We start from the raw sequence: 26903 nt of genomic DNA on the forward strand, positions 1-26903 counted from the left end.
CTCTCCTGGAGTGTGAGCCTGCAACCAACTCAGATCTCACAGAGCGGGGCTGACTGACAGGAGGAGTGGAAGAGGGAGCCTGGATAGGAACCAGCCTGGACAACAACCACTGCTGTAGGCCCTCCTGAACCCACCAAGTGAGTACAGCCACTACACGCATGTTCAGCTCCACTATACACATGATTCTGATTCACTACAGGCACATTCAGCTCCACTATACACATGATTCTGATGCACTACAGGCACATTCAGCTCCACTATACACATGATTCTGATGCACTACAGGCACATTCAGCTCCACTATACACATGATTCTGATGCACTACAGGCACATTCAGCTCCACTATACACATGATTCTGATTGAACCACCAGCGTTCCTTCTGCACTACAAAACCACCCTGTTAATGAGTAACACGTGCAGCTCATTTTAAGAGCCTTCAGACCTCCCTTCCGCTCAGATAAGGCTTGCAGAGAGTGTTTGCCTTACACTGCCCTGCTATGACCACCATCCACCAACCGAAAGTGTTCTTTACTCTGTTTACTTTCCAGCGCTGAACCATCACTGATCCTATCTCCTCCTGTTTTTATCTCTGCTGGCGGAACATCCTGCCCTCGAAGGTGCCCCCTACATACTCCCCTCGTATGTCAGCATATACATGAGCAGGATCGATCACGTATCTATGATGTCCACAGATGATAGATCATATGCATGTAGAATCTGTGGTCTCTAGCTCGTCTCTCTCTGGCTGCTTCAGAGCTTCTGGTTACAGCTTCTCCTCCTCCAGCTCTCACTGGCTGTATGACTCAGGAGACGATCACAGCTACTTTCGGGATGTTACACAACAAAGTGCTCCACACGAGGAGAGCTCCTTGCCCCACACGCTTCAGAGGAATCTCACACAGAGACGCGGAGCGTGCCTAAGAGGTCAGGAATGCTCAGGGTGATTTAAACACAGATTTTACACGCTCACAGTGGACACACACTCACACACACTCAAACGCGCGCACACACAAATGCACGCGTGAAAACGTTGTGCTGACAATGCGCGAGGACCCCAAGCTGTCTGTCTTACTCAGCAGATCGTGAAAAAATGCTTTTCTTCAGTGTGCAAGCTTGTTCAGTTATGTAAGACCAGCTCCTGCAGAGAGAAACTTGATCTCCAGGAACTTAAACCTCAGTCATTAGTCTGTGTTGATGCATGGGTTTTCGTACCAAAGCTGATACCATCACCAAAACATCACTGCGAGATGCTCTCCCAAAGATTCCTTCAAGTCTTGTCTTGTTTGAGGGTTTTCTTTGGTTAGAGGTGTTAATCTGGAGCCTTCTGTGAAGCTCTTTGTCACAACGTTTGTCAACAGGGCTGCACAAACAAAGTTGGATCTGATTAGTTTTCCTTTGGTCTGCAATACCACACTGCAGGAAGTGAGCCTCAAATCTAACCCTTCGGAATTTTTTAACATGCGATGCTGCTAATCTTGCTTTTACTGACACCATTATTGTGGATCTGGATTGATTGCAATTGTATGAGTCCAAAGTACAGGAACAATAAAATGTACCCTTACAGGAACTGTGGTTTGCGTTTCAGATTTTCTACTTCCTGTCCCATCCGATGTTCTGATTGGTGGACTGGTAGACAGCATGGTGGCCCATCACCCCCAGGTCTGCAGGCGCAGGGGCCTGTTCAACAGCATCAAGGTGAGTCGCTGCACCCTCCCACAGTAGACACAACCCCATGACACCCTCAGGCAGGCCTGCTGGAGACACGACCCCATGACACCCTCAGGCAGGCCTGCTGGAGACACGACCCCATGACACCTGGCTCGTCATTGTATCGATGTTCCAAGGCCGTAATCATAATATATATTCAAATCTGGTCAAAATGTCCCCCCCCAATATATTGATATAAAAATATCAATACACATATAAATGTGCTACGCTACGACAGGCAACCACGCACGCTGTACGAAATTCTCATGAAATTTTAATTTGTCTCCCCCAATGTTGACTCCATGGCCACCTTGCCATGTTCAAACTGGTTAAATCCAAAAATACTTATTATTTAATTACATTTTATAACGCCTCTGATCTGGCACTCTGTGACTGACTCAAGTTTAGCGATAACGGTTTAGTCAAGGGGAAGGAGTAACGTGTCACTTCCCGGGTAAGTTAACTCGCCAGCGCATACTCAGCGTTGTAGCAACATTGCCAGTAGGTTGCTGCAACATTGTGAATCAGCTGGTGGGTTATCTTACCCAAGTATGTTGCATAACCTGCTTTCTGGAATACCCCCCAGGTCAGTTAGGACCCAGCTTGCACATGAGATCAGGCAAAACTTCCATCAAATGGATCCCATTCAAGGATCTTCATATCCACGCTAAGTTATTGGTCAAACCGAGATTGTCAGGAAGTCCTAAGATCACATGACAGGAAGTCCTGCTAGCTTCTGCTTGCGCCCTGGCTGTACTGTACACTGCACATGAGCTGGAACAGTTTCTGTTCCCTGATGACAGCTTTTCCTCTGTGTTCCCATCAGGGTTTGTCTTCCTTCGGTACATCCTTGTATTGTTCCCAGAGTTACACCACTGAAGACAAAGTTCAGGAAGGCCTCAGTCTAGATTTCAGGATTTGTTAGAATTAATCTCTCTCTCTCTCTCTCTCTCTCTCTCTCTCTCTCTCTCTCTCTCTCTCTCTCTCTCTCTCTCTCTCTCTCTCTCTCTCTCTCTCTCTCTGTACCCCCCCCTATCTCTCTGTACCCCCCCTCTCTCTCTGTACCCCCCCCTCTCTCTCTGTACCCCCCCTCTCTCTGTCCCCCCCCCTCTCTCTCTGTACACCCCCCTGTCCCCCCCCCTCTCTCTCTGCACCCCCCCCCAGTTCTTTGTGCTGTGTCATGGCCTGCTCCAACTGGCCCAGCTCCTGGTGTCTGGCTATCTGAAGAGCTCCATCTCCACCATAGAGAGACGCTATGGCTTCTCCAGCCAGAAGTCTGGCGTCCTGGCCGCCTTCAACGAGGTGAGGACACCATAACCTGTGTGTGTGCGTTTGTGAATGCATGTTTGTGTGTGGGAAAGGTGGAACCTTTCTTCATCACCTTGATGAAATTGCCCAGAGTGATATTGATGAGTGTGTGTGTGTGTGTACCTGGTGGACGGCAGGTGGGGAACACAGTGTTGATCGTGTTCGTGAGTTTCTTCGGCAGCAGGGTACATCGGCCTCGCTTCATCGGGGGCGGGGCTCTGGTGGCCAGCATGGCCGCCCTGATCATGGCCCTGCCTCACTTCCTCAGCGGACACTACGAGTACACAGATGGCGTCAGCAGTAAGTAACAAACACACACACAGACACACATACACCCCTGGGATGTAGGTTTCATTCGAATACATCCACCACTCCACACTTTTAATTAAGAAAATAATATTTAACGGCCACATTCTCAGTTCTTAAAAAAGCTGTCCCACCCACATTCAAAAACAAACCTACCTCCCTGATACACACACACACACACACACGAAAAGACCAACCAATGCACACATTCGGCCCTGATTCCTTGTCCCCACGTCCAACAGCCGGTAAGGACAACAGCTCAGGACTCTGCCAGCTGAGCCACGTGTTCTCCACGTTCGAGTCCAACCAGAGCTGCCTGCAGCAGGAGAGTGCTGGTCACCGAGGCGTGTTCCTCATCCTGCTGCTCGGACAGCTGCTCCTTGGGATAGGAACCGTGCCCATCCAGCCATTCGGTATCTCCTACATCGACGATTACGCCAGCAAGAGGAACTCGCCTCTATATCTGGGTCAGGACAGTCCACAAAGCACGAGGAATGTGTTGTTTGTGGATGTGGTGGTTGTGGATGTGGTGGTTGTGGATGTGTTTGTGGATGTGGTGGTTGTATTTGTGGATGTGGTGGTTGTGTTTGTGGATGTGGTGGTTGTGGATGTGTTTGTGGATGTGTTGTTTGTGGATGTGTTTGTGATGATCTTCTGTAATCCAAATGACGGGTCAAAGGAAAAACAGCCTTCAATTTCCCGCCTCTGCAATGTAATGACAGATGATCGATATAAAAACTACGGGAGGCACTTCGTTTTGTTAAGATGAAAGCGTTTAAATAAATCTGATACTTTTGTTCACTGCAGGCATTCTATTGGCGGCGACATCGATCGGTCCAGCCTTCGGGTTTATGATGGGGTCATTCGTGTTGCGGTTTTATGTTGACTTCGACAAGCTTCCAAGTGGTGAGTGGAAAACACATCCTGTTAAAGCTCAGCTTCCCACACACAGAACATCTGGAAACACTCACCTGGATCTAATGTGAGGGAGGGAGAGAGGGGGAAAGAGAGAATGAGAAAGAGGGGAGAGAGAGAGGGGGGGAGAGAGAGAATGAGAGAGAGGGGAGAGAGAGAGAGAGATAGAGAGAGAGAGCGAGAGAGGGAGAGGAAAGAGAGGAGAGAGAGTGTGTGTTATTGTTTAATGTTCTTCAACAAACAAGAGCATGGAGCACAGAGCAGCATAGCAGTGCTGTTATCTATTTAAGCAATAAGGTACTCGAGGCAGTACTTTATCGCCAATAAAGTACGTGTTCAAGGGTGTTGTTAGGCAAACCCTGGAACACGTACTTTATTAAATAGATAACAGCACTGCTATGCTGCTCTGTGCTCCATGCTCTTGTTTGTTACCTTATTGCTTTTATAATACGGTTGCCAGCGAAATTATAAATAGTAAATAAATAGTAAGCTGCCTTTCAGTACAAAATAGTTATAGACAACAAACATTGTGTATCGCATTTCAGTAGCCGAGAGAAAATAGTCCCTGTAAACAGTGGCTGTTGCTATGCAACGGACAAACAGCATTGTGAACTTCACGTTTGTTAGCCTAGCTAGCTAGCTAGATCTCGCAATTGACTTTGCTCATTTCATAAAAGCTGCCTTTAAAATAACAACAATGACAATGGGACACTTTCAATAAAATAATATTTATTTTAAACATTAGGTCTAAACATGTTACGGTTTGCTTATATTGATTTGGATATTTCCACTAATTGTGCATCCATGGAAAACGTTTCTCATGTCCCCTTCGTCTCTGATGACATCGCTTTCGACCACTCTTGCTCACTCTTGCTCTCTCATCTTCGGCTAACCACTCATCAAAAGTTCTTCCCCCCAAAAGATCGAAGTTAACATGAAACATGTTTGCTTACTGTTAATCTTGAAATGACAACAAAATGACAACGACAACTAAGTGACAACCAAGTGACAACGAAAATTACCAATGACAACCAAAAATGTAACCGTTATTTTGAGTGCGCACTAATATGGAACGCTCCATTTTAAGGCAAATGTAAACAGGCGTACTGTAAACACCTGTACACCGTACAGTACTTTATGCTCAATAAAGCACACCCCGTGACTCACTCTCAACCAATCAGAATGCTTGATTTCAACCACCCGTATTATAATATCCCATAAGTACCCATTATCCAATCAGAGAAAATACAGATTTATAACACAAGGTTGTCAGGATTGAATACAGGTTAAGATGTAATCTCAATTTGGTTCCAGACCTGTGTACTACACCTTACATTTACCTTTTCACTTGACCTAGTTTGCCATAGTGTGAGAATCTAAGACATCTGAGCTTAGCGTATCAAATCAACGAAGGCTATCGTTGAAAGCTTGTGCAAACAAACTTTAAATCCTTCACGATAAAGCAGGATAGATTCCTGAGAGGACATGTTTGCAGCCATGCCCAGTCTTGACAGTTCGAGCTCTCATCTGGACCTTGTAACTCCTCTTAGTGTAGGAGTGGTTTAATTGCTCTCCATTCACAGAAGACGTCTTGACTGCTGTTACCCGTCTGTTGTCACCCACAAGATAGATACACATACCAGGATATGAACTGTGTTTCACATTTCCTGTCATCAGAACGTTAGGGTTAGGGTCACAAAGAATGGAAAATTCCCCCAAATGTGCATAAAAAGGGGAGTCAGATGGCTGAGCGGTTAGGGAATCGGGCTAGTAATCTGAAGGTTGCCAGTTCGATTCCCGGCCGTGCAAAATGACGTTGTGTCCTTGGCACTTCACCCTACTTGCCTCGGGGGGAATGTCCCTGTACTTACTGTAAGTCGCTCTGGATAAGAGCGTCTACTAAATGACTAAATGTAAAATGTAAATGTAAACAAAGGTCTGTTCAGTACAGTGTGACAAACGCCTTTCCTCGACCCGAGGCCTGCCGGTGGAGTTATGTCATTCTGACCCCTGACCCCTGACCCCTGGTCGTGTCTTCTGTTTCCAGGTGTGGTCCCGCTCGACAGGGGGGACCTGCGCTGGGTGGGCGCCTGGTGGCTCGGCTTCCTGGTCGCCTCCTGCCTCCTCTTCCTCACCTCGCTGCCTTACCTCTTCTTCCCTAGAGAGATGTCCAAAGAGGTGCAGTATGGGATACTGGAGGGAACCAAGGGTGGAGGTTTCACGGGGGATTTCTAACCAAAACGATTGTGTATTAGCTTTAAATCTCCAGAATTTACGCAGTTTTCTTCTGAGTATGACTGTTGTGCAAGCTCATCCCAGAGCTGTACCGGGTAGTCATCACTGACGCGGTTAGACACCAGTCAGACTGGAGGAACGCTACTTTCTGCCTGCGCTCCAGGGATGATTCATTTGAGGGATTCACAGATCGTGAATCGTGATTCATCTGTGGTGATGTTAATCTGCAGCTCTGTAGTCTCAAATCAGGTCAGGTCAGGGAGTCAGGTGGCTGAGCGGTGAGGGAATCGGGCTAGTAATCCGAAGGTTGCCGGTTCGATTCACCGCCAGGCCAACTGACGTTGTGTCCTTGGGCAAGGCACTTCACCCTACTTACCTCGGGGGAATGTCCCTGTACTTACTGTAAGTCGCTAAATGACGCTAAATGCGTCTGCTAAATGACTAAAAAAAGTCAGGACAAGAGTGAGAGTTGTTGGGTTCCATCCAAATGTAGCCGGTGTGTGGTGAAACTCACTCCTCGAGTATGTAACAGGCCACCCGTGTCAACGAATTGCTAGCTTTTCGTTGGCGTAGTTGGTAGTGGTGGCGCTTTGGAAGTCAGAGGTGGTAGGCTCGACTCCTGGTCGGAGCGAACAGTTGCCTGTATGCCTCTGACGGAGCTTGCAAGACCACGTCTGTTACACAAGGTGAAAGAGAAAGTTGGACAGTGTATTGAAATATTATTTGTCTCCAGGCAGCCCATAGCTTGCTGCTCTTGCCAGATTGCTCAATCGTAAAACTCAGTGGATCTCATGGTTACACATTTAGTCACACAACTCACCACCCATGCACTCTCGGACATGCACAGACATGCATACAATAGTTGACTGATCCTGATGCACACGCTGACTGACAACCTTGCATTGCATTTTAAGGAGAGTGCATCAGTATCATGTTCGTGTTGTACCTATGTGTGCGTGTGCATGTGTCTGTGTGTTCATACTGCCTGCATCAGTAGGTGTGAATTGTGAGGTGTGACACCACCCTGAAGTTAGGACGTATGAGGTCATCTCATAGTGAGATGAAACTGTTTACCTGTTGGCTCAGGAGACCGCAGACGAGAGCGTGGAGTCCAGGACAGAGACCCTGGAGAAGACACCGCTGCCTCACGCAGCCCAGGAAGTCACGCTGGCCCACTTCCTCAAAAGTGAGTTAATGACTGTTGTCTAGCTTCCTGTCTGTCTCCTACTGAGGGTGACTTCAAGGCAGGAAGAGGCTGTTCTGAGACACTTGTGTCTGAGACAGTGTGTCAGAGAGTCATAATTCCGGCTGGGATGTCACAGGGTGTGCCATGGCACTATTCAACATCACTACAGGTGTCTGTCTAAGGGTGCAATCACCTCCCCTCCCCCTCCCCCTCCTCTCCCAGGTTTCCCCAGGATCGCCCTGCGGACCCTGCGTAACCCTGTGTTCCTGCTGGTGGTGCTGGCTCAGGTGCACCTGGCGGCGATGGTGTCCGGCCTCGCCACCTTCATGGCCAAGTTCATCGAGCGGCAGTTCACCCAGACGGTCTCCTCTTCCACCATGATGATAGGTGAGAGGCCACGCCCCCATCCCCATCTCCCCCCAGGGCCCTGCTAGGTGAGAGAGAGAGAGAGAGAGAGAGAGGAGGGAGGAAGAGAGAGGTAGAGAGAGGGAGGTAGAGAGAGGGAGAGAGAGAGAGAGAGAGAGAGAGAGAGAGAGGTAGAGAGAGGGAGGTAGAGAGAGGGAGAGAGAGAGAGAGAAGAGAGAGAGAGAGAGAGGTAGAGAGAGGGAGGTAGAGAGAGGGAGAGAGAGAGAGAGAGGTAGAGAGAGAGAGAGAGAGAGAGAGAGAGAGAGAGAGAGAGAGAGAGAGAGAGAGGTAGAGAGAGGGAGGTAGAGAGAGGGAGAGAGAGAGAGAGAGGTAGAGAGAGAGAGAGAGAGAGAGAGAGAGAGAGAGAGAGAGAGAGAGAGAGAGAGGTAGAGAGAGGGAGGTAGAGAGAGGGAGAGAGAGAGAGAGAGGTAGAGAGAGAGAGAGAGAGAGAGAGAGAGAGAGAGAGAGAGAGAGAGAGAGAGAGAGAGAGAGAGAGGTAGAGAGAGGGAGGTAGAGAGAGGGAGAGAGAGAGAGAGAGGTAGAGAGAGAGAGAGAGAGAGAGAGAGAGAGAGAGAGAGAGAGAGAGAGAGAGAGAGAGAGAGAGAGAGAGAGAGAGAGAGAGGGAGGGGGTAGAGAGAGGGAGAGAGAGAGAGAGAGAGAGAGAGAGAGAGAGAGAGAGAGAGAGAGAGAGAGAGAGAGAGAGAGAGAGAGAGAGAGAGAGAGAGAGAGAGAGAGTGCTTCCAGTTATGGCATTGAGAGAGGCCAAACACACCCATCTCCCGGGCTCTGCTCAACACGGCCTCAGGAGTCACACAGGGGAAACTGGTGGAAAGACCCGGAAGGCCAAACTCCAGAATACTGCAGGCAGAGTGTTTAGTGTTGGATGATCACCCTCCGGGTGTGAAGATGATGAAGCTGTGTTTCTGTGAATCTCTTGAGTAACGATGCTTTCAAACCATCAGAAGCTGTGGGTAATGATTCACAGACCTTCCACGGAATACAACAAACCATTGTTTCGCAAAGCACACATTTGCAATAAGAGACGTGAAAAGATAAAGAGCTGGAAAGAAACTGTGAAACAAACACTCAAAGTCCTCAGGAATCTCCCACAGCTGCCTTCAGCCTTCTCTTCTAGAAGGTCTATAAAAGTCAGTCAGTTGGTCCTAAACTGGTGTAAACCGGTCTAAGCGGTTCCCTCTCTGTCCCTGTGCGCCCAGGGGGAGTGACATCCCCTGGCCGTGCTGGGCACCGTGCTGGGAGGGCTGTTGATGAGGAGGCTGAGGATCTCTGTGATGGGCGCGGCCCTCATGTGCACGGCGGCCATCTTGCTGTGCATGCTGAGCGCCCTGCCCCTCCTTCTCATTGGCTGCTCAACTCAGAAGATCGCTGGCATCTACCCCAAGTAGGCTACCCTGTGTGTGTGTGTGTGTGTGTGTGTATTGACCCTATCTATGTCTGTCTGTGTGTGCTTTCGCCTCATGTGTGTGTTAACCTTGTGTGTGTGTGTTAACCTTGTGTGTGTGTGTGTGTTAACCTTGTGTGTGTGTGTGTTAACCTTGTGTGTGTGTGTGTGTGTGTGTGTTAACCTTGTGTGTGTGTGTTAACCTTGTGTGTGTGTGTGTGTGTGTGTGTTAACCTTGTGTGTGTGTGTTAACCTTGTGTGTGTGTGTGTGTGTGTTAACCTTGTGTGTGTGTGTTAACCTTGTGTGTGTGTGTGTGTGTTAACCTTGTGTGTGTGTGTTAACCTTGTGTGTGTGTGTGTGTGTGTTAACCTTGTGTGTGTGTGTGTGTTAACCTTGTGTGTGTGTGTGTGTGTGCTCAGGGCGTCCTCTTTAGCGTGCAGTGCTGGCTGCTCCTGCCCAGATGAAGCCTTCAACCCAGTGTGTGGCTCCGACGGGGTGGAGTTCAGGTCGCCGTGCCATGCTGGGTGTAGCAGCAGACCGCTGGGCAACGACAGCCAAGCTCTGGTAGATATGAACACACCTACACACAGAGGCCCTAGCTGTAAATGTGTTATCATATTTATTATATATTATTGAGAGATAGAGAGAGATAGAGACAGAGAGACAGAGAGACAGAGAGACAGGGACAGAGAGACAGAGAGACAGGGACAGAGAGACAGGGACAGAGAGACAGGGACAGAGAGACAGAGAGACAGAGAAACAGGGACAGAGAGACAGAGAGACAGAGAGACAGAGAGACAGGGACAGAGAGACAGGGACAGAGAGACAGAGACAGAGAGACAGAGAGAAATAATGAGAATAAAAGAGAAAGTGAAACGTTTGTGAAGAAAGAAAGTCTTTTTTTGAGTGTTCTAGTGTAGATGCCAGGTGGGTCCAGTAAGCCTGTTTCTGGAGGTTGTCACTTCTGGTTTCGTAGTTAGAGACCAGATGTCTGGGTAAGACTGCAGCCAACAGTCATCCTTCTGCACACACACACTCGCACACACACATACATACACACTCACACATAAACACACTCACACACGCAAGTAAGGCTGCTTGAATTCTTGAGCCAAATCCCTGTAGAGCTGTAATAAAAACAGCATTCCATTCATCATGGGGCTGCCATGCCAACCAGGTGCCGTCCCTCTGGTTCGCCACTGTTCCGACTCAGGCAGGGAAAATCCCTCGACCATGTCATCGCATCCATAGATATATATAAAGACTAGATGTCTTACGGCGGAGTCTAGAACTTTTTAAATGACCTCTACCCTTTATATATATCTATGGGGAAAACCCCTCGACCATGTCATCGCATCCCCAACACATCTCTGAGTCGGTCTGAGAGAGCAACAGAACTCTGACATCACAGGCCCAGTGAGAACGTCGACTGGTCTGGGTCTGAATGACCGGCTGATCTGAATGGGTGTTTCTGTGTGGCCTTACAGAACTACACCAGCTGCCGTTGTGTGGATGGTGGCCATGGTTACGCGTTGCCGGGGACGTGTGGCAGCGGCTGTTCTCATCTCCTGTTGCCGTTCATGGTGCTGTCTGGTCTCACCTGCCTCATCGCCTCCTTCTCCCAGACCCCATCCTTCATCATGATACTGAGGTATACACACACACACACACAACAACACACACACACACACCAACACACGCACACACACACACCAACACACAGACATCAACACACACATACACACAAACACATAGACATCAACACACACACACACCAAAGCATAGACACCAACACACACACACACCAACACACGTTATTTCACAACCCTCTCTATCATGGTGGATCTGCACATTCCTTCTTACCCTGGGAGGTTTCAGCATGTTTACATAAAATGAAGACACACACACACATCAAACACACATCCCAAAAACGTTGTCAGGTTGCCAGTTTCCTCTTGGTTAGCATGACTTGATCTGTTGCTAAGACAGAAAAACCTGAATAACACAGTGAGGTAAGCATGAATTATTCTCCTCACTTGAATTGAAAACCAAGCTGATGATTACTGCAGTAGACCTACAAAGTTAAAATCCAATTGTATTTGTACAGCCCTTTTTACAAGCAATGTCACAGAGGGCCTCTCATCTCCTCACAGGACAGTACCTCTGGAGGACAAGTCCTTTGCTGTGGGGGTCCAGTACATGCTCTTCAGAGTCCTGGGTGGGTCACCTCACTTCCTGTACAACACCAGACCTCACTTCCTGTACAATAACAACAAGCAGTTGAGCATGCACACCACCAAATATCACCACAGTTTCTGTTTCCCCACTGGCTGCATGTTGCTACTGTTACAGACAGAGATATGGACAGCTAGTTCAGAACTCTTGTGTGTGTGTGTGTGTTTGTCTCCAGCTTTCATGCCAGGCCCAGTCCTGTACGGCAAGACCATAGACAGCACCTGTATCCTCTGGGGGAAGAAATGTGGAAAGTCTACTTCTTGTCATTACTACAATCTTGACCTCTTCAGACAGAGGTGAGTCTTACTGGCTCCCCCTCCTTTCCCTGGTGTCCATCCTGAGAAATCTCTCTTTCACAATCTGTCTTTCACAATCTCCAAAAATAGCAAAGTCGTCCCCACAGGAATGTGGTCCATTTATTTCTCTGTTAGATACTCTAACAGCTCTGCTGCCATGTGATGTTGCAGTTCTCTCCCTGGACCTTCCCTGCAGAGGAGTCTGGACTGTACATTGTTCACAGTAGTAGTGGTTTATACGTAAACATATTTATGCCTATAGGTTTAATTTTTTCTATCTTGCTAAATGTATCTTACATCTCTTTTGTCTTGTTTCTTATCTCTTTTATCTTATCTCTTAAAAATAACTTCCGTACTGTTGGGAAAGCCTAGAAATCAAGCATGTCACTGCCAGTAACTCTGACAATGACTCTAACTCTGACTCTACCCCTGCCCCCTGCTGCTCCAGGTTCCTGGGCCTGCAGGCGGGGTTTGTGTGTGGAGGTCTGGTGTGTTTCCTGCTCTGCTACCTGGTCCTCCGGCGCAGGGCCAGCAGGGAGGCCCCAGGGGCCGGCTACGAGCTGGTGGACAGAGAAAAAAGCCCGGTAACCTCGCCCTCTAAAGAACTACAGAGTATTGCTACCTGAAACACACCTGCATGGAGGACAGGAGAGGAGGTGTGTGTGTGTTTGTGTGTGTGTGTGTGTGATGTAAAGTATTGTATCTGAGCCAAGGAGCTTGCTGACTTCTCTATCTACTATAACAGAGATTTCCGCTTTTCCTTATTTGAAATGTGACCAAAGAATTTACACCAATGTGAACATTACACAACCATGTTAGTGGGCATATGCTAATCATTGTTATGAATGTAAAAAAAACAAATGGTATGGTTGTAAGGTTCCTTAAGATAAATGTATTTTCAAATACATAAATGTTCTCAAGAATAGTTTATGATAGAAACTGTAACAGCTTATATTTCCAAACTTTTGCCAGCTAACATAGTATTTTTTTAAAAGATGCCTGTAATTACAAAATATAGTATCTTACTGTGCAGTGTACAATGTACAGTAAATAGTTTATTTAGTTTTTTATATGAAACATTTCATTTGTTTTTTTTCTCAGTTTACAAGCAACATTTTGGTGAATTTGAACATGCATACTGTTGAAATGAATGAATGTATGAAATCGATAACCTGTTCTTAAGACCAAGCCAGTGGAACCGGTTTTGTTGATTAACTGTCAGGAAAACTGTTCTAAAGGTGGAGGGGAACAGCAAAAGTGTTGTTTGAAATATTGCTTTGATTCGCACATTCCAAACTGAGGTGAGGTTTCGAGAGACACACACACACACACAAACCAACCTTGGCAGGGTTTCCCAGATTCGTTAAGAAGCTCTTAACGCTAAGAGCTTCTTAGGAACGTTCTAAGAACGCTCTAGAACGCTCTTAGAACGCTCCTAAGAAGCTCATAACGTTAAGAGCTTCTTAACGAATCTGGGAAACCCGGCCCTTGTGAGGCAGACAGTCTCACAGACTTTGGCCAGGTTTCCCAGATTCGTTAAGAAGTTCTTAACGCTAAGAGCTTCTTAGGAGCATTCTAAAAGCGTTCTAGAGCGTTCTTAGAACGCTCCTAAGAAGCTCTTAGCGTTAAGAGCTTCTTAACGAATCTGAGAAACCCGGCCTTTGTCAGCACCTTTTACCCAGATCCACTTCCCTAAACCAGATCACTGAGCATAACACGAGCAGACTGGTTTACAGCAAGCATCAGAAGGACCCCTCTGGCCCCTAATAACTAGGACCCCTCTGGCCCCTAATAACTTGTCTGTGTGTGTGTCTGTGTGTGTGTCTGTGTGTCTGTGTCTGTTTCTCCTTTTGAAGAAATCTGTTTCCTCGGTGTGTGTGTGTCTGCAAAGCCAACATCCTTTTATGTAACAAAAGTCTTCCTCTATTTTGACCTGTTGAGCCGTAAAAACATGTAAACTTGTGTTGGAGGGTGATTGACTGTCTGAGGCCGCTGACCTCTCTGATGTTGAGAGTCTGAGCTCCCAGACCATCCTCACACTAGCACTGCAGTACTGAGGTCAATGACCAACAGCAACAATCCATCAAATTAAGAGCCAGTTTTTTTTCTTCACATATTTTACCAGGAACAGAGGTTTCATGTTTCACTTTTTGAAAACTGCAAATCGGTCCACTCTACTTTTTAAATGCTGCATTCTCAGTCATAAACAAAAGTATTCTCACATATTCCCACATTGGAAAACAAACCTACATTCCTGTATCTTCATCAAATTAAAGGAAAACTGTATATAGTACCAAACTTTTTAAAATAAACTGAACTATATAAAGGTTTGATGGAACGAAGCATGATTTAATTTGTTTAGCGTTGGGTGTGTGGAGGTGCTTGATGGGTGAGTGCTGCCCTCTGCTGGAGACATACAGACACGCATCTGGTGTGTTTCACAGTGTGGGCTCAGTAGAGAAGACCCCCCTCTGTGTGTGTGTGTATGTGTGTGAGAGAGACAGAGAGAGAGAGAAGGGGAGAGAGAGAGACAGAGAGAGAGAGAAGGGGAGAGAGAGAGACAGAGAGAGAGAGAAGGGGAGAGAGACAGAGAGAGAAAAGGGGAGAGAGACAGAGAGAGAGAGAAGGGGAGAGAGAGAGACAGAGAGAGAGACAGAAGGGGAGAGAGACAGAGAGAGAGAGAGAGAGAGAGAGAGAGAGAGAGATAGAGAGAGAGAGAGAGAGAGAGAGAGAGAGAGAGAGAGAGAGAGAGAGAGAGAGAAAGAGAGAGAGAGAGAGAGAGAGTGCTTCCAGTTATGGCATTGCTTGAGTTGGTTCTGGGAGGCATTACCGTAAAAGACATCTCTTCTGAAATGTGGAAAATCCAGCATAGTCTTAGGCCTTTGCCATGAGTCATACACACCCACACATCTCACACTCACACACACACCCACACACATCCCACACTCACAGACACACAAAAATATAAATACAAAAATCTGTTCCAGCAATACAGCTGAGAATAGAGAATGTGGATCTGATCTAACGGTACTTAAACTAAAGCTGTGTTCAAGAAAAACTGACGAGAGAACAGCAAAAAGAACCAGCTGAAAAACAGACCCACAGAACAGTTTACTAGAGGAAACTGGTTGCATTTTTATTTCTCTTTTTGCAATTGACAGTAACTGTAAGTATTTTTCTGGTTAAAGTGGTATCGATTACATCTCCTGGAACTGTATAAGCAGAAAATGGTCTGTCTGGTTTGTTTCAACATGAAAACTGTCAGTTACTAATTTCTCCTGCATAGAACAACAAGAAAAGAGTTAGAATTAGGCCCTGCTGGTACGTATACACACCACCAGTAGCTGTTAGTCTGATCCTCAGCCTAGCCGCTTGTCCATCCATGCAGACTGCTTAGTGTACTGTGAGACTAGCTAGCTCCACAGCGGCTTGTCATCTCCTAGGACCTGCTAAGAGCAGAGAGTGTGTGTGTGTGTCTGTGTGTGGTGTGTGTGTGTGGTGTGTGTGTATGTGGAGTGTGTGTATGTGGGGGGGAGGGGGGTGATGTGTGTGGAGTGAGTGTGTGACGTGTGCGTGCTTGTCTCTGTGTGGTTATGTGTGGTGGCTGTGTATGGCGTGTTTGCCTGTGGTGTGTGGTATGCGTTTATGCGTGTGTGTGTGCCTGTGTGTGTGTGTGTGTGTTACATCCGCAGATCCTTAGGGTTCACCATGCGGCCCACGAGCAGCAGGGCTCCCGAGGCCTCGTCTCGGACCAGGAACAGGAAGGGGCGGTCCACGCGGACCAACAGCCTGTGGGTGGGGGGCGTGAGGCCGGCGTACTGAACGCCCTCGGGAGCCATCTCCATGACAACCTTGTGATTGACACTGCTGAGCTTGGCTGCCTGGGCGGTGATCTTCTCCAGCTCCGTCTCTGCCAACCAATCAGACAGACCTGGAAGGGAGGAAGGGAGGGCGGGAGCAAGGGAGATAGTCAGAGAGAGAGAGGAACAGAGAGAGAGAGAGACATGAGTGTTGCAATTAATCTCTAGCCTTGCTAGAAAGTGTGGAAGAGGTGAAGCGAGGAGAGGAGGAGTGGAAAAGAGAGGAGGAGAGAGGAGAAGAGAGGAGGAGAAGAGAGGAGGAGAGAGGAGAAGAGAGGAGGAGAAGAGAGGAGGAGAGAGGAGGAGAGAGGAAGAGAGAGGAGGAGAGAGGAGGAGAGAGGAGGAGAGAGGAGAAGAGAGGAGAAGAGAGGAAGAGAGAGGAGGAGAGAGGAGGAGAGAGGAGAAGAGAGGAGGAGAGGAGGAAAGAGGAGGAGAAGAGAGGAGGAGAGAGGAGAAGAGAGGAGAGAGGAGGAGAGAGGAGGAGAAGAGAAGAGAGGAGGAGAGAGGAGGAGAGAGGAGGAGAGGAGGAGCGAGGAGAGGAGAGGGACAGGGTCTCACCCAGGTCAGGCAGCAGGGGCAGCAGGTCTGTGGAGGAGCTGAGCTTGAGGACGGGCAGAGTGAGGTCCACCTGCAGCGCAGGGAGGTTCATGGACAGGTCCTGCACAAACTCTGCTGTCAGAGACTCCTCCAGCAGGGTCATGTTCTGGGTCACGTCATCAGGGAGGAACACAAACATGCTGACGTCATCCTGCATCTGGATCTGGGCAATCTGGAGAGAGAGAGCAGGGGAGATGAGCAGGGACATACATACATACATACATACATACATACATACACACACACACATACACCCCCCCCCCACACACACACACACACACAGTGCCTGCAGGGATGAACTCACAGTGCAGCTCAGGTCAGAGTCTATGCCCATCTTAACAGGGTAGTTCTCCTGCTGCATCATGGGAATGCTGACAGGAGCTTCTCCATCCAGCTGGAAGTTCTGCATCTTTCCAGTCTGACTGAATCGAGTCATCCATTTACCTACACACACACACACACAGACACACACAGGGATCAGTTTAGGTGCATAATGCCAGACCCGTGGTGCCATAAACAGGTTCAAAAGACAGCATTCCCCCTAATGACCACACTAAAGTAAGCTAAATCACCGAGGCATGTTCACCTTTGAAGTGTGCGGCCGATACGGGGATGACCCCAGGGCTCCTGCCAAGCGGCTTGGACAGGAGACGCTCCACCAACCCGCCTGTCTGCTGTTTCACCCAATCATTGATGTCCTTCATGTCCTTAGCCCCGCCCACCATGGCCTTGGGCCGAACACCGTACTGCTTCTCCACCAGGCTGAAGAATTCCGGCTTTACACGGATCCCTGACACACACACACACAAGCACAAACACACAAGCACACACACAAGCACAAACACACAAGCACACACACACAAGCACACACACAAGCACACAGACACACTCACACATGCATACAGACATTATGTTGACTACACTGAAAATACAAATCACACAAATACCTCAGCCTCTGACACACACACACACTCAGCCACACACACACACTCAGCCACACACACACACTCAGCCACTCACGGCGGGCCAGGTAGATCCTGGCGGCGGTGCTGAGGCCCTTGCGGGGCCCGCTGACGGAGCGCAGCAGCTCCTTCAGGGTCTGATGGAGCTGGGGATCCTGGAGGCTGTGGTACCTCAGCGCCCGGAACAGCTGCCTCTGAGCGCGCTCAGACGCTCCTGCAGGACACACACACACATCACACACACACAGCGCGTCACGGACGTGTCCAGGTCTGCAGGGGGAGGGGGGAAGGGGGGAAGGGGGGAAGGGGGGGAAGGGGGGGAAGGGAACAGCGATGAGGCTAACCCATGGCTAGCTGAGTCATCACTTCAGAGACGCTGATGGGCGCCAGGAACACGTTGGCTTTGGGGTCCTGGCTGGCGAGGGCGCGGAACAGGTTGTAGCCGAAGTCGGAGGTGGCAGCGGCCATCTTGGTTCTGGCCGTGGTGAACAGCTCCACATGTGGCTCCTCCTCCCCTCCCGCCTCCTCCTCGTCCAGCTGGCCAATCAAGACAGGCGCAGCGAGAGAACGTTCAGTGACGTTTACAGAGGCAGTACTGTGTGTTAGCAGCAGGGGTGAAGGTTTCATTACATGAATGGGACATGTCTTACCTACGGTTTGAAAATGGCAAATCTGCCCCCCCCCCCCCACACTTTTCATTAAGAAAATCATATTTAACGATCACACACAGATGTGAACAGACGGAAGGCTAGTAAAGGGGAGTGGTCTGTTAGACAGACAGAGAGAGGAGGTGTGTAAAGGGGAGTGGTCTGTTAGACAGACAGAGAGAGGAGGTGTGTAAAGGGGAGTGGTCTGTTAGACAGACAGAGAGAGGAGGTGTGTAAAGGGGAGTGGTCTGTTAGACAGACAGAGAGAGGAGGTGTGTAAAGGGGAGTGGTCTCACCAACTGGGCGTCAGAAAAGCAGAGGACAGCTCCCAGACACAGCAACAAGATCGTCTTCCTCATCCTGGAAACACACACACAGGAGCCCAAGACCACACACACACACAGGAGCCCAAGACCACACACACACCACACACACACCACACACACACACCACACATATTCCGTTAATTTCGATGGCTGTACGTGAGGTTTTGAACACAAACACCCAGGAACACACACATTGCCACACAGACACACACAGAGCAGCTTCCAGCCAGGGGTCAGGGGGGGTCAGGGGAGGTCAGGCCAGGGTGAGGTCACAGGGTCGAACAGATGCTTCTTCTAGGCTCCACATTCTACACCCTCTTACTTCTGATAGACCACCATCACTAGGCCTCCCTCCATCCACACACTTGCATTCCTCCTCGCTTCCTCAAAACCTCTTTTCTTCTTCTCTCTTCCTCCCCTACCTTCGTTCCCTCGTTTCCTTAACACATCTGGTTGTCATTAAGGTTCTCTTGTTTTCCCTGAAGAAGAAAAAACCTCTGTCCCTGAACCCCAGACCACACCTCCCCCTCTCCTCCCTCCCCTCCTCCTCCTGTATTCAGCTCTCTCCTTCCTCTCTTCTACCCCTCTCTTCCCTCCCCTCCTCCTCCTGTCTTCAGCTCTCTCCTTCCTCTCTTCTCCCCCTCTCCTTTTGTCCTCTGCGTGCCTGATGGTTAACCCAGACACTCAGATTTCAAACCGTAATGAAACGTTTCCAAACCTACAAAGCTGGTCTGATCTCTGACTGTAGCTGTGTGGAGGAAGTCTTCCAAGCGCTGACTGTCTGCCTGGTGTCTCCAAAAGCTCATCTTCCAACACCTCATTACATCCTACCGCATGATGGAATACTCTGTCAGGAGACTATGTGCTTTGTGCAGGTCCTGGGGCACGACCAACATATAGACACGCTGTTCTTTAGTCCTGCCGTGAACAGTGTGTGCCAGTACTTCATACATCTAGGCCTACGGGTCTAAACTGGTGCCCCAATATGCTCAAGGTTTTGATAAATTTCTGATCACTTGATTTGTTGCTGTGATTTTAGCTTGAACTAGTCAGAAATAAGAACAATTACATAAGCTGTGGTCTGGGAGAGTTTAGTCTTACTTTGCGTGACTTGGCGCTGTTGCCTGGAATGAAACTGTGGAACCAGCAAGATGAAATGTCTGGAACCGGGCAACTGCACAGGGAATAACAACATATATTCAACATTCTATAAAGTAGTTTCTGAAAAAAATAAGAGATTTTTGTTTTAAAGTAGAGGCTAAGCAAATAATTGAAAGGGTGTTATTGCATTTGGGAAAGTAAGTTTTCTGGTTAATGAACAGTTACAGTAGGCTACACTCTCGCTTATATGCGTCAATTCGAAGTGTCGCGATAATAAACTCTATAAGGTTTGATACACAGGTGGATCTGATTAGCAAATCAACTGACAATTTATGAACGTATTATATATTAACCATACTCATTTGATAATAATCACATATTCACTGTACTTTCTGCTGTTGTTTTTGCTGTCATTCACAAAAATGTGCATGAAATACTACCTACCGTTAGCAGTAAACTGTCCACGTCGCTATTACACCCCCTCCGTGCTGCCTCCGGTCGACAGTAGTGCAAAAAGCGTTAAACCAGCGCGAGGGAGCAGCAGTTACCCGCCTTTCTCTGACGTAGAGTAGAATCCGTACCATCAGTCCATAGAGTGCATCAGATACATTTAAGGTCTCCAAAGTTCCACACTTCAATGAAACACATTGCGCGACACATTTAATGATTAGCACTTCCTCCGGGAAATATAGCCTACGATCTTTCACATAGCCTAGATGTAAACATTTGTATAGTCAAACACATTCAGCTTTATAAACCCACTTTATCCGTGATCCTGAGAGCACTCCACGTTGGCCACTAGAGAGCGCTAGTACACTTCAGTTGGTTGTGTTAAAGTTGTCGCTGCAGGTACAGGACTTAACAGTATTGTATGTTGCAGAAAAGTTCACTGTCCGGTCTAAACACCCTTCAAAAGAACTAGCACAGGCTTACTACTCTTTAATAGACTACAATCCTAAAATTAATTTGGTTTTCCTTTAAAATATAATGAGCTGGTTTTATCCGTTGTCACAGCGGGAGAGTGTAAACTAATGTAGCCTACCTAGTATTAATATGGAATCAAGTGAATTTGACATGAGACATGAGGGGAGGGAACAAACACGAACGAGAAAATAGCGACGGAGGGAAAAGTAATAAAGTGTGTGGTGTAAATCTGGGCATCAGGACGTGGAAATGACTACGATACGCCACGATTCTTGGATTGAGTGAATTTCATTTGAGATAATTTGTAGCCGTATTCTAAATCACGGATTAAGGGTGTGTTAGTAAACAAGATGATAAAACATTTTCCAGAACTTCTTATCTTTTCCAATAACGAGAAAACCGGTTGAAAATGATGAAGAAATAGAATAGCATCTGTACGATGTTCAAGAAGCGGCCATATATTGATTTATTTTGAGAATGTATTTTTAAGCAGTGTTGACTGTTGGAAGGGAAATTATGAGCTGCCTTTGCAGATGGAGAGTGCCGCTAATTATCACCTTTCTCATTGATATCTGTGAAGTTCTTCCTGTTCCTGGTGAGTGAACCGATTTGTAGCCTCAGCATTTGGAAACGTTGTTGTTGTTCTATATTGTTGTTTGAAACTATCAGGTTTGTGTGTTAATATAACATGCACAGTACCTACGTGTATAACTATAGCTCTACTTTGAGGCAGTTATCTAAATAGGCCTATTCATAGTTTTCTGTCCGTTATCTGCTGTAGTAAAGTGGAGCGATCGGTCATGGCTTGCAATGTACACGTAGCCTACACTGCCCAACCAATTAATTATACAGGTTAAATAGTTGTTGTTTTCAATTAAACCTGAGTGTACGTCCACGTAAACGGTTCCTAGTAGATTTATTGTCCTCTGACTTGTCCGTGTCAGTGCTCCGGTTCGTGAGTAACCCTGGTAACCTGACCTCGTCCCTGGGGAAGCCCGTGGAGGCAAGATGTTCCCTCCGCGGGGACGGAGGGCTCGTGGAGCCCCCAGACGTTGTGTGGCTCAGGAATGGAGAGACGGTGGAATACGCCGACACAAACCAAGTCCAGATCCCTGTAGGGGACGGGAGCTGGCTTACGATCAGTGAACTCAGGTCATTTTTTATATCTTTACTTATAGTTTGCATGCGCCAAGGGTGACGTCCTCGAGTCTAATACTAGATATGCCATATCTCCGCCTGCCTCTAGAATTGACAATGTGGCGCTATCAGACATCGGAAGATACCGTTGCATGGCAACGGTGGGTCTGCATGACGTCCTGTCTCAGGAAGGTCGTATCCAGCTGGAGGGTAAGATCTCCACGTTCTTTACCTGTCTCCACCTGCTACCTCCACCTGTGTCTGAGCCCGTCTCCATGTCCAACAGGGATTCCTCATTTCTCTGTGGAGCCTGGTGATATTAGCAAGGAGGCTAACAGCCTCTTCAGCCTGCAGTGTTCTGCTCACGGGCCCCCAGAACCTGTAAGGATCATCTGGCTGCAGAACGGAGAACCTCTCAACACCCTGCAAGACCCCCTCTCCCTGTCTCCCTCCTCTCTGAACGTCACAGGTAGGTACACAGCAGATTCTCTCATTTCTTGTCTTCTCACACTGTACAGTGTTAGGATTCAGAGAAACATCAGACTAAACTGTACAGAGATTCAGGAAAATCCCACAGTGAAATGCAGTAGATCACATGGCTCGTACCCTCTCTCCAGAAACTCTACCCGTGTTTTTAAATCCTTGTGTCGGTCTCCACGCAGGCCTCAACCAGACCAGCAGGTTCTCCTGTGAGGCCCACAACAGTAGAGGGGTTGCAACCTCCGCAACAGGCTCAGTCACAGGTCTGTTCACTGTACTAACTCACACTGTAACTGTGTTCACTGTACCAACTCACACTGTAACTGTGTTCACTGTACTAACTTCAACAATGTTCAGAATCGCGTTATTCTCTGACTGTACAGTGTACACAGGAGTTTGACCCGGTGATACAGGCCCAGTGCTCAGGCCAGTGTGTGTGTGTGTTTGCAGTGATCCCCTCCCAGGCTCAGGCCAGTGTGTGTGTGTGTGTGTGTGTGTGTGTTTGCAGTGATCCCCTCCCAGGCTCAGGCCAGTGTGTGTGTGTGTGTGTTTGCAGTGATCCCCTCCCAGGCTCAGGCCAGTGTGTGTGTGTGTGTGTGTGTGTGTGTTTGCAGTGATCCCCTCCCAGGCTCAGGCCAGTGTGTGTGTGTGTGTTTGCAGTGATCCCCTCCCAGGCTCAGGCCAGTGTGTGTGTGTGTGTGTGTGTTTGCAGTGATCCCCTCCCAGGCTCAGGCCAGTGTGTGTGTGTGTGTGTGTGTTTGCAGTGATCCCCTCCCAGGCTCAGGCCAGTGTGTGTGTGTGTGTGTGTGTGTGTTTGCAGTGATCCCCTCCCAGGCTCAGAGGCTGCGGGCGGCCGAGGCCACCCAGTCGTCCCTGCTGCTGTCCTGGGAGCCGGGCTTCGGGGGCGTGTACCCTGTGACTGTGTGCTCCATCCAGGTAGGATCTCACCTGAACCCCCCCTCCCCTGCTGCGTCCAGAGCTTCTCAGCACAGCTGGAGGTCTCCAACCCTGGTCGTCAGGGACCCCCCTGCCCTGCATGTTCTAGATGTTTCCCTGCTCCAACACACCTGATTCAAATGAATGGGTCGTTATCTAGTTATGCAGAAGCCTGCTAATGACCATTCATTTGAATCAGGTGTGTTGGAGCAGGGAAACGTATAAAACATGCAGGATAGGGGGTACTTGAGGACCAGGGTTGAGAACCAACATGCAGGGCAGGGGGTCCCTGAGGACCAGGGCTGAGAGAGGCTGCTCTAGACCGTGCTCTCCCTGCCTTCCAGGCCGCCCGGTCTGTCTCCACTGCCCAGGGAAGACAGCTGTTCCACAACCGGGACGTGAACTTGCCTCCCGCCCTGCACCTCCTCCCCCGGCTGCAGGCCTACAGCTCGTACGACGTGAGGGTGTCCTGCCGGAGCACCCAGGGGGCGGCCGCATGGACCCCCTGGGTGACCCTGCTCACCTCAGAGGGAGGTGAGTCCATCTGTGGGGGATTCTCCTCCTGTTGTTTACATCATCGGTGGTCGAAAATGCTTTTTTTGGGGGGGGGAGATTCATTAATGTTAGTTTATCGACTGATATGGGTTAATAATATTGAAGATATTACAGTTGTGTTGATGATTAAATTGGAGGGGGTGACTTACATTTACATTTAGTCATTTAGCAGACGCTCTTATCCAGAGCGACTTACAGTAAGTACAGGGACATTCCCCCAAGGCAAGTAGGGTGAAGTGTCTTGCCCAAGGACACAACGTCAGTTGGCATGACCGGGAATCGAACTGGCAACCTTCGGATTACTAGCCCGACTCCCTCACCGCTCACCCACCTGACTTACCAACAATCTTCCACAAAAATCTATAAAACATAAAGCTCTAGACCAAAGAGAAATACACTATTCTGAAATGTGGCCTTGATGTGTCTGTGGGAGCTGCTCCTCCTGCTACTGTACGTAAAAAAAAAACAAAAATAAAACTGATGTCTTTAGCATTCCTTAATGTTGAGCTGAGAAGCAGCTGTAGGGACGGGTCCTTAAATGAAATCCAGATTGTAATTGTCTTCTCTTTGAACTGGCCGTGGGCCTTGAAGCAGCAAAGAGAGCGAGCTAGTTTAGGCGGAGGAGGAGGAACTTGGACTGGAGGAAAAACAGACTAAACAGTCTCTATTCATGGCGTGGTGGAGGTGCTGCGGTCCTGAACAGCCCATAATACTGCTGTGTGTTTGAGTCGAGTCGAGGAGAGCAGCAGTTTTTCCATGCCAGCTCATGGTTTCCACAGGCAGTCTGCGATGTGGCCGGCTTCCTGGAAAAGGAAAGTAAATAGAACTAGCCGCCTGGTTAGGAGAGGGGAAGGCTTCAAGACCACAGGGGTGCAGTTTCCGTCAGCACATCTGACCTTAGAAAGTCTCCTGAAGAAGGAGATGAGAGGAGTGATCTGGGGTCAAGAAGATGGGGGGAGGATAGAGTGATCTGGGGTGACAGGAGGGGGGAGGATAGAGTGATCTGGGGTAAGAATGGGAGGATAGAGTACATCCACCATACACTTGGTGTCAGTATCTCTCCTAGTGTGGATCTTGTCATAGTGCTGTCCTAACCCCCTCAAAGACTACATGTTGTAGTTGGAGTAAGAGAGAGGCCCGATCGCCAGGGTCTGGGGAGGGTGGGGGAGGAGAGGGCAGGGTGGGGCCTGTGTTAGACAGGGTCTGGGGGGTGGGAGGGGAGGTGAAGGGGTAGGGGCAGGGTGGGGCCTGTGTTAGACAGGGTCTGGGGGGTGGGAGGGGAGGTGAGGGGGGTAGGGGCAGGGTGGGGCCTGTGTTTTCATTGGCCGAGGTAGCGCCACATATGGAAACCATCAAGCTCAGAACGCTCGCCCATGACATCATCAGGGGTCCTTTACCGGACTCTGACTCAGCCTGCGACAAAGATGCCTTTCTCCTCACACACCTCTCTCCTGAGAGCCAGCAAGCTGGGTGTGGTTCTGCACCAGCCCTCTCTTGCTGTCAGCAGGGCTGGGGGTGCAGCCTGTTCTGTACACCCAGCCCTGCCTGCTCTGTGTTCACAGTACCAGAGGAGGCACCAGCCACCGTGCAGGCTCTGTTTAACGGAACCCAAGTCCGCCTGAACTGGACGGAGCCGCCAGGCCGGCTGAACGGGCCGCTGGAGGAGTACAGAGTCGAGTACAAAACCAGCAACATGTCCCAGGTAGAGACACCAACAACACACAACTCTCTCTCTCTCTCTCCCCCCCCTCCCTCTCTCTCTCTCTCTCATTCCCCCCCCCCTCTCTCTCTCTCTCTCTCTCTCTCTCGTTCTCCCCCCTCTCTCTCTCTCTCGTTCTCACCCCCCTCTCCCCCCCCCTCTCTCTCTCTCGTTCTCCCCCCTCTCTCTCTCTGTCTCTCTCTCTGTTTCTGTCTCTCTCCCCTCACATACATACACAAACAGACTGATGCCCTTGGTCTGATGTGTGTGTGTGTGTGATTCAGGCCATGGTTGAGCCTGTCCAGCGGTCACAGCTGGTCCTGCCCGTCTCGGGGCTCCTGGAGACGGTGACCCTGCGAGTGTGTGCCTGCACCCGGGCCGGGTGTGGTCCCCTGGAGCCCCGCCCACACCCTCCAGCACAGCCAGCCTGGTGAGGATGGGCAGCCCGGCCGGGGTGGGGGAGGAGGGGTGGGGGAGGAGGAGGGGATGGGGGGATGGGAGGGGGATGGAGGGGATGGGGGAGGAGGGGTGGAGGGATGGAGGGGGATGAGGGATGGGGGGAGGAGGGGTGGAGGAGGAGGGATGGGGGGGAGGGGTGGAGGGATGGGAGGAGGGATGGGGGGGAGGTGGAGGGATGGAGGATGGGGGAGGGAGGGGGGGGGGGAGGTGGAGGGATGGGAGGATGGGGGGAGGAGGGTTGGAGGAGGAGGGATGGAGGGATTGGGGAGGAGGGGGTGGAGGATGGGGGAGGAGGGGTGGAGGATGGGGGGAGGAGGGGGTGAGTACGTACATGAGCAGTCCTCCGTACAGAGGAGCTACAGGTAGAGGAGGTTTTCTCCTACGGTGGGGGGGTAGTGGAGGTCCTGGAGGAGGCTGATGAGCTTCTTCCCTCCCCAGGTGTGTCTCCTCACCAGGTGTTCTCCTGGCACTGGTGGTATGTGGTCATGCTTGTGGCTGTCACGCTGTCTCTGATTGGCTTCCTTGCTGCGTACGTCGTGATGTCACGACACAGACAGACATGTTTGGGTACGTACCTCACATCCAGAGTGGGTGGGTGTCTGGCTTCGGTTTAGAACATCGCTTAGTACATGGATGCAGATTTAGAAATACTGACTGTGTGTGTGTGTGTGTAATAGGAAGGAGTTTTACCCTCTGAGGAATAACGGAGACTTTGTGGTCCGATACAGCGCTCGACGCTCCTACAATCGGCAGACGAACGAAGCCACATGTAAGTAGTTAAACAGCCTGACGTGTCTGATAACACCATGACAGGGTCTCTCTCTCTCTCTCGTAACACTGTTATCAGGCTTTGAGAGAAGCACGAATGGAGAGGGTTCGAAGGAGAGGTTTAGAATTCATGGGGGAATTGCCTGTCTTGTTTTTCCATCGTGACTAAGTCATGACTTCACAAGATCAACATCCCTCGTAAGGGATGATTAACTCTGTGTAGCAGTACAAGAGCATGGGGGAGGAATGGGTGTTGAGTGTGTGAGTGTCCTCCCTCAGTGAACAGTCTGGTCATCAGTGATGAGTTGAAGCACAAGCTGCAAGATGTGATGGTGGACAGACACAAACTGACCCTGGGGAAGACACTAGGAGAGGGTGAGAGTTCACATCCAAACCAGGAACATTCCAAGCTTTTTTTATAGTACCGCTAGTCATGTACTGCTGTTATACAGTG

General features: G+C 49.3%; 4 protein-coding genes and 1 long non-coding RNA gene across 6 annotated transcripts in view; 2 read left to right on the forward strand and 3 right to left on the reverse strand.

Moving 5' to 3' along the window:
- Positions 1-9: 9 nt before the first annotated feature.
- slco2b1 (solute carrier organic anion transporter family, member 2B1) lies at positions 10-13337 on the forward strand. Its single transcript, XM_062485355.1, is given in 16 exon segments — positions 10-137; positions 1588-1697; positions 2874-3011; positions 3155-3317; positions 3566-3790; positions 4131-4229; positions 6286-6416; positions 7560-7659; positions 7882-8046; positions 8870-8871; positions 9282-9466; positions 9887-10031; positions 10955-11118; positions 11621-11685; positions 11878-11998; positions 12447-13337. Coding segments are annotated over 15 exon segments (1938 nt in total). The 5' UTR covers positions 10-137; positions 1588-1640; the 3' UTR covers positions 12625-13337.
- A 1760-nt stretch (positions 13338-15097) lies between these two features.
- serpinf1 (serpin peptidase inhibitor, clade F (alpha-2 antiplasmin, pigment epithelium derived factor), member 1) lies at positions 15098-20107 on the reverse strand. 2 transcript variants are annotated; one of them, XM_062485701.1, is made up of 9 exons: positions 19936-20107; positions 19492-19564; positions 18361-18437; positions 17762-17954; positions 17476-17631; positions 17042-17245; positions 16760-16899; positions 16417-16627; positions 15098-15929 (listed from the first exon to the last, which is right to left on the reverse strand). In XM_062485701.1, coding segments are annotated over exons 2-9 (1233 nt in total). In that variant the 5' UTR covers positions 19493-19564; positions 19936-20107; the 3' UTR covers positions 15098-15678. The 2 variants fall into 2 exon arrangements, with proteins under 2 accessions (XP_062341685.1, XP_062341686.1); XM_062485702.1 differs by having other exon boundaries at positions 18361-18424; positions 19936-20105.
- Positions 20108-20584: 477 nt separating this feature from the next.
- LOC134039683 (tyrosine-protein kinase receptor UFO-like) lies at positions 20585-26829 on the forward strand. Its single transcript, XM_062485700.1, has 11 exons — positions 20585-21010; positions 21360-21567; positions 21662-21762; positions 21839-22021; positions 22215-22295; positions 22853-22968; positions 23313-23502; positions 25086-25225; positions 25507-25652; positions 26120-26450; positions 26729-26829. Exons 1-10 carry the CDS (start codon positions 20932-20934, stop codon positions 26376-26378), a joined length of 1503 nt encoding a protein of 500 aa, XP_062341684.1. The 5' UTR covers positions 20585-20931; the 3' UTR covers positions 26379-26450; positions 26729-26829.
- On the reverse strand, positions 20727-22376 carry LOC134039685 (uncharacterized). The gene is made up of 2 exons (XR_009932813.1): positions 21785-22376; positions 20727-21527 (listed from the first exon to the last, which is right to left on the reverse strand). It is a non-coding gene; the product is annotated as an uncharacterized LOC134039685 (long non-coding RNA).
- The window catches only part of LOC134040075 (ryanodine receptor 1-like), a 51482-nt gene continuing 51303 nt past the window's right edge, over positions 26725-26903 (reverse strand). Inside the window, 1 exon segment of the mRNA XM_062486300.1 lies at positions 26725-26802. Within this exon segment, the coding sequence (XP_062342284.1) occupies positions 26725-26802 (78 nt within the window).

This window comes from Osmerus eperlanus, chromosome 19 (assembly GCF_963692335.1).
Source record: "Osmerus eperlanus chromosome 19, fOsmEpe2.1, whole genome shotgun sequence".
Classification (NCBI taxonomy): domain Eukaryota; kingdom Metazoa; phylum Chordata; class Actinopteri; order Osmeriformes; family Osmeridae; genus Osmerus; species Osmerus eperlanus.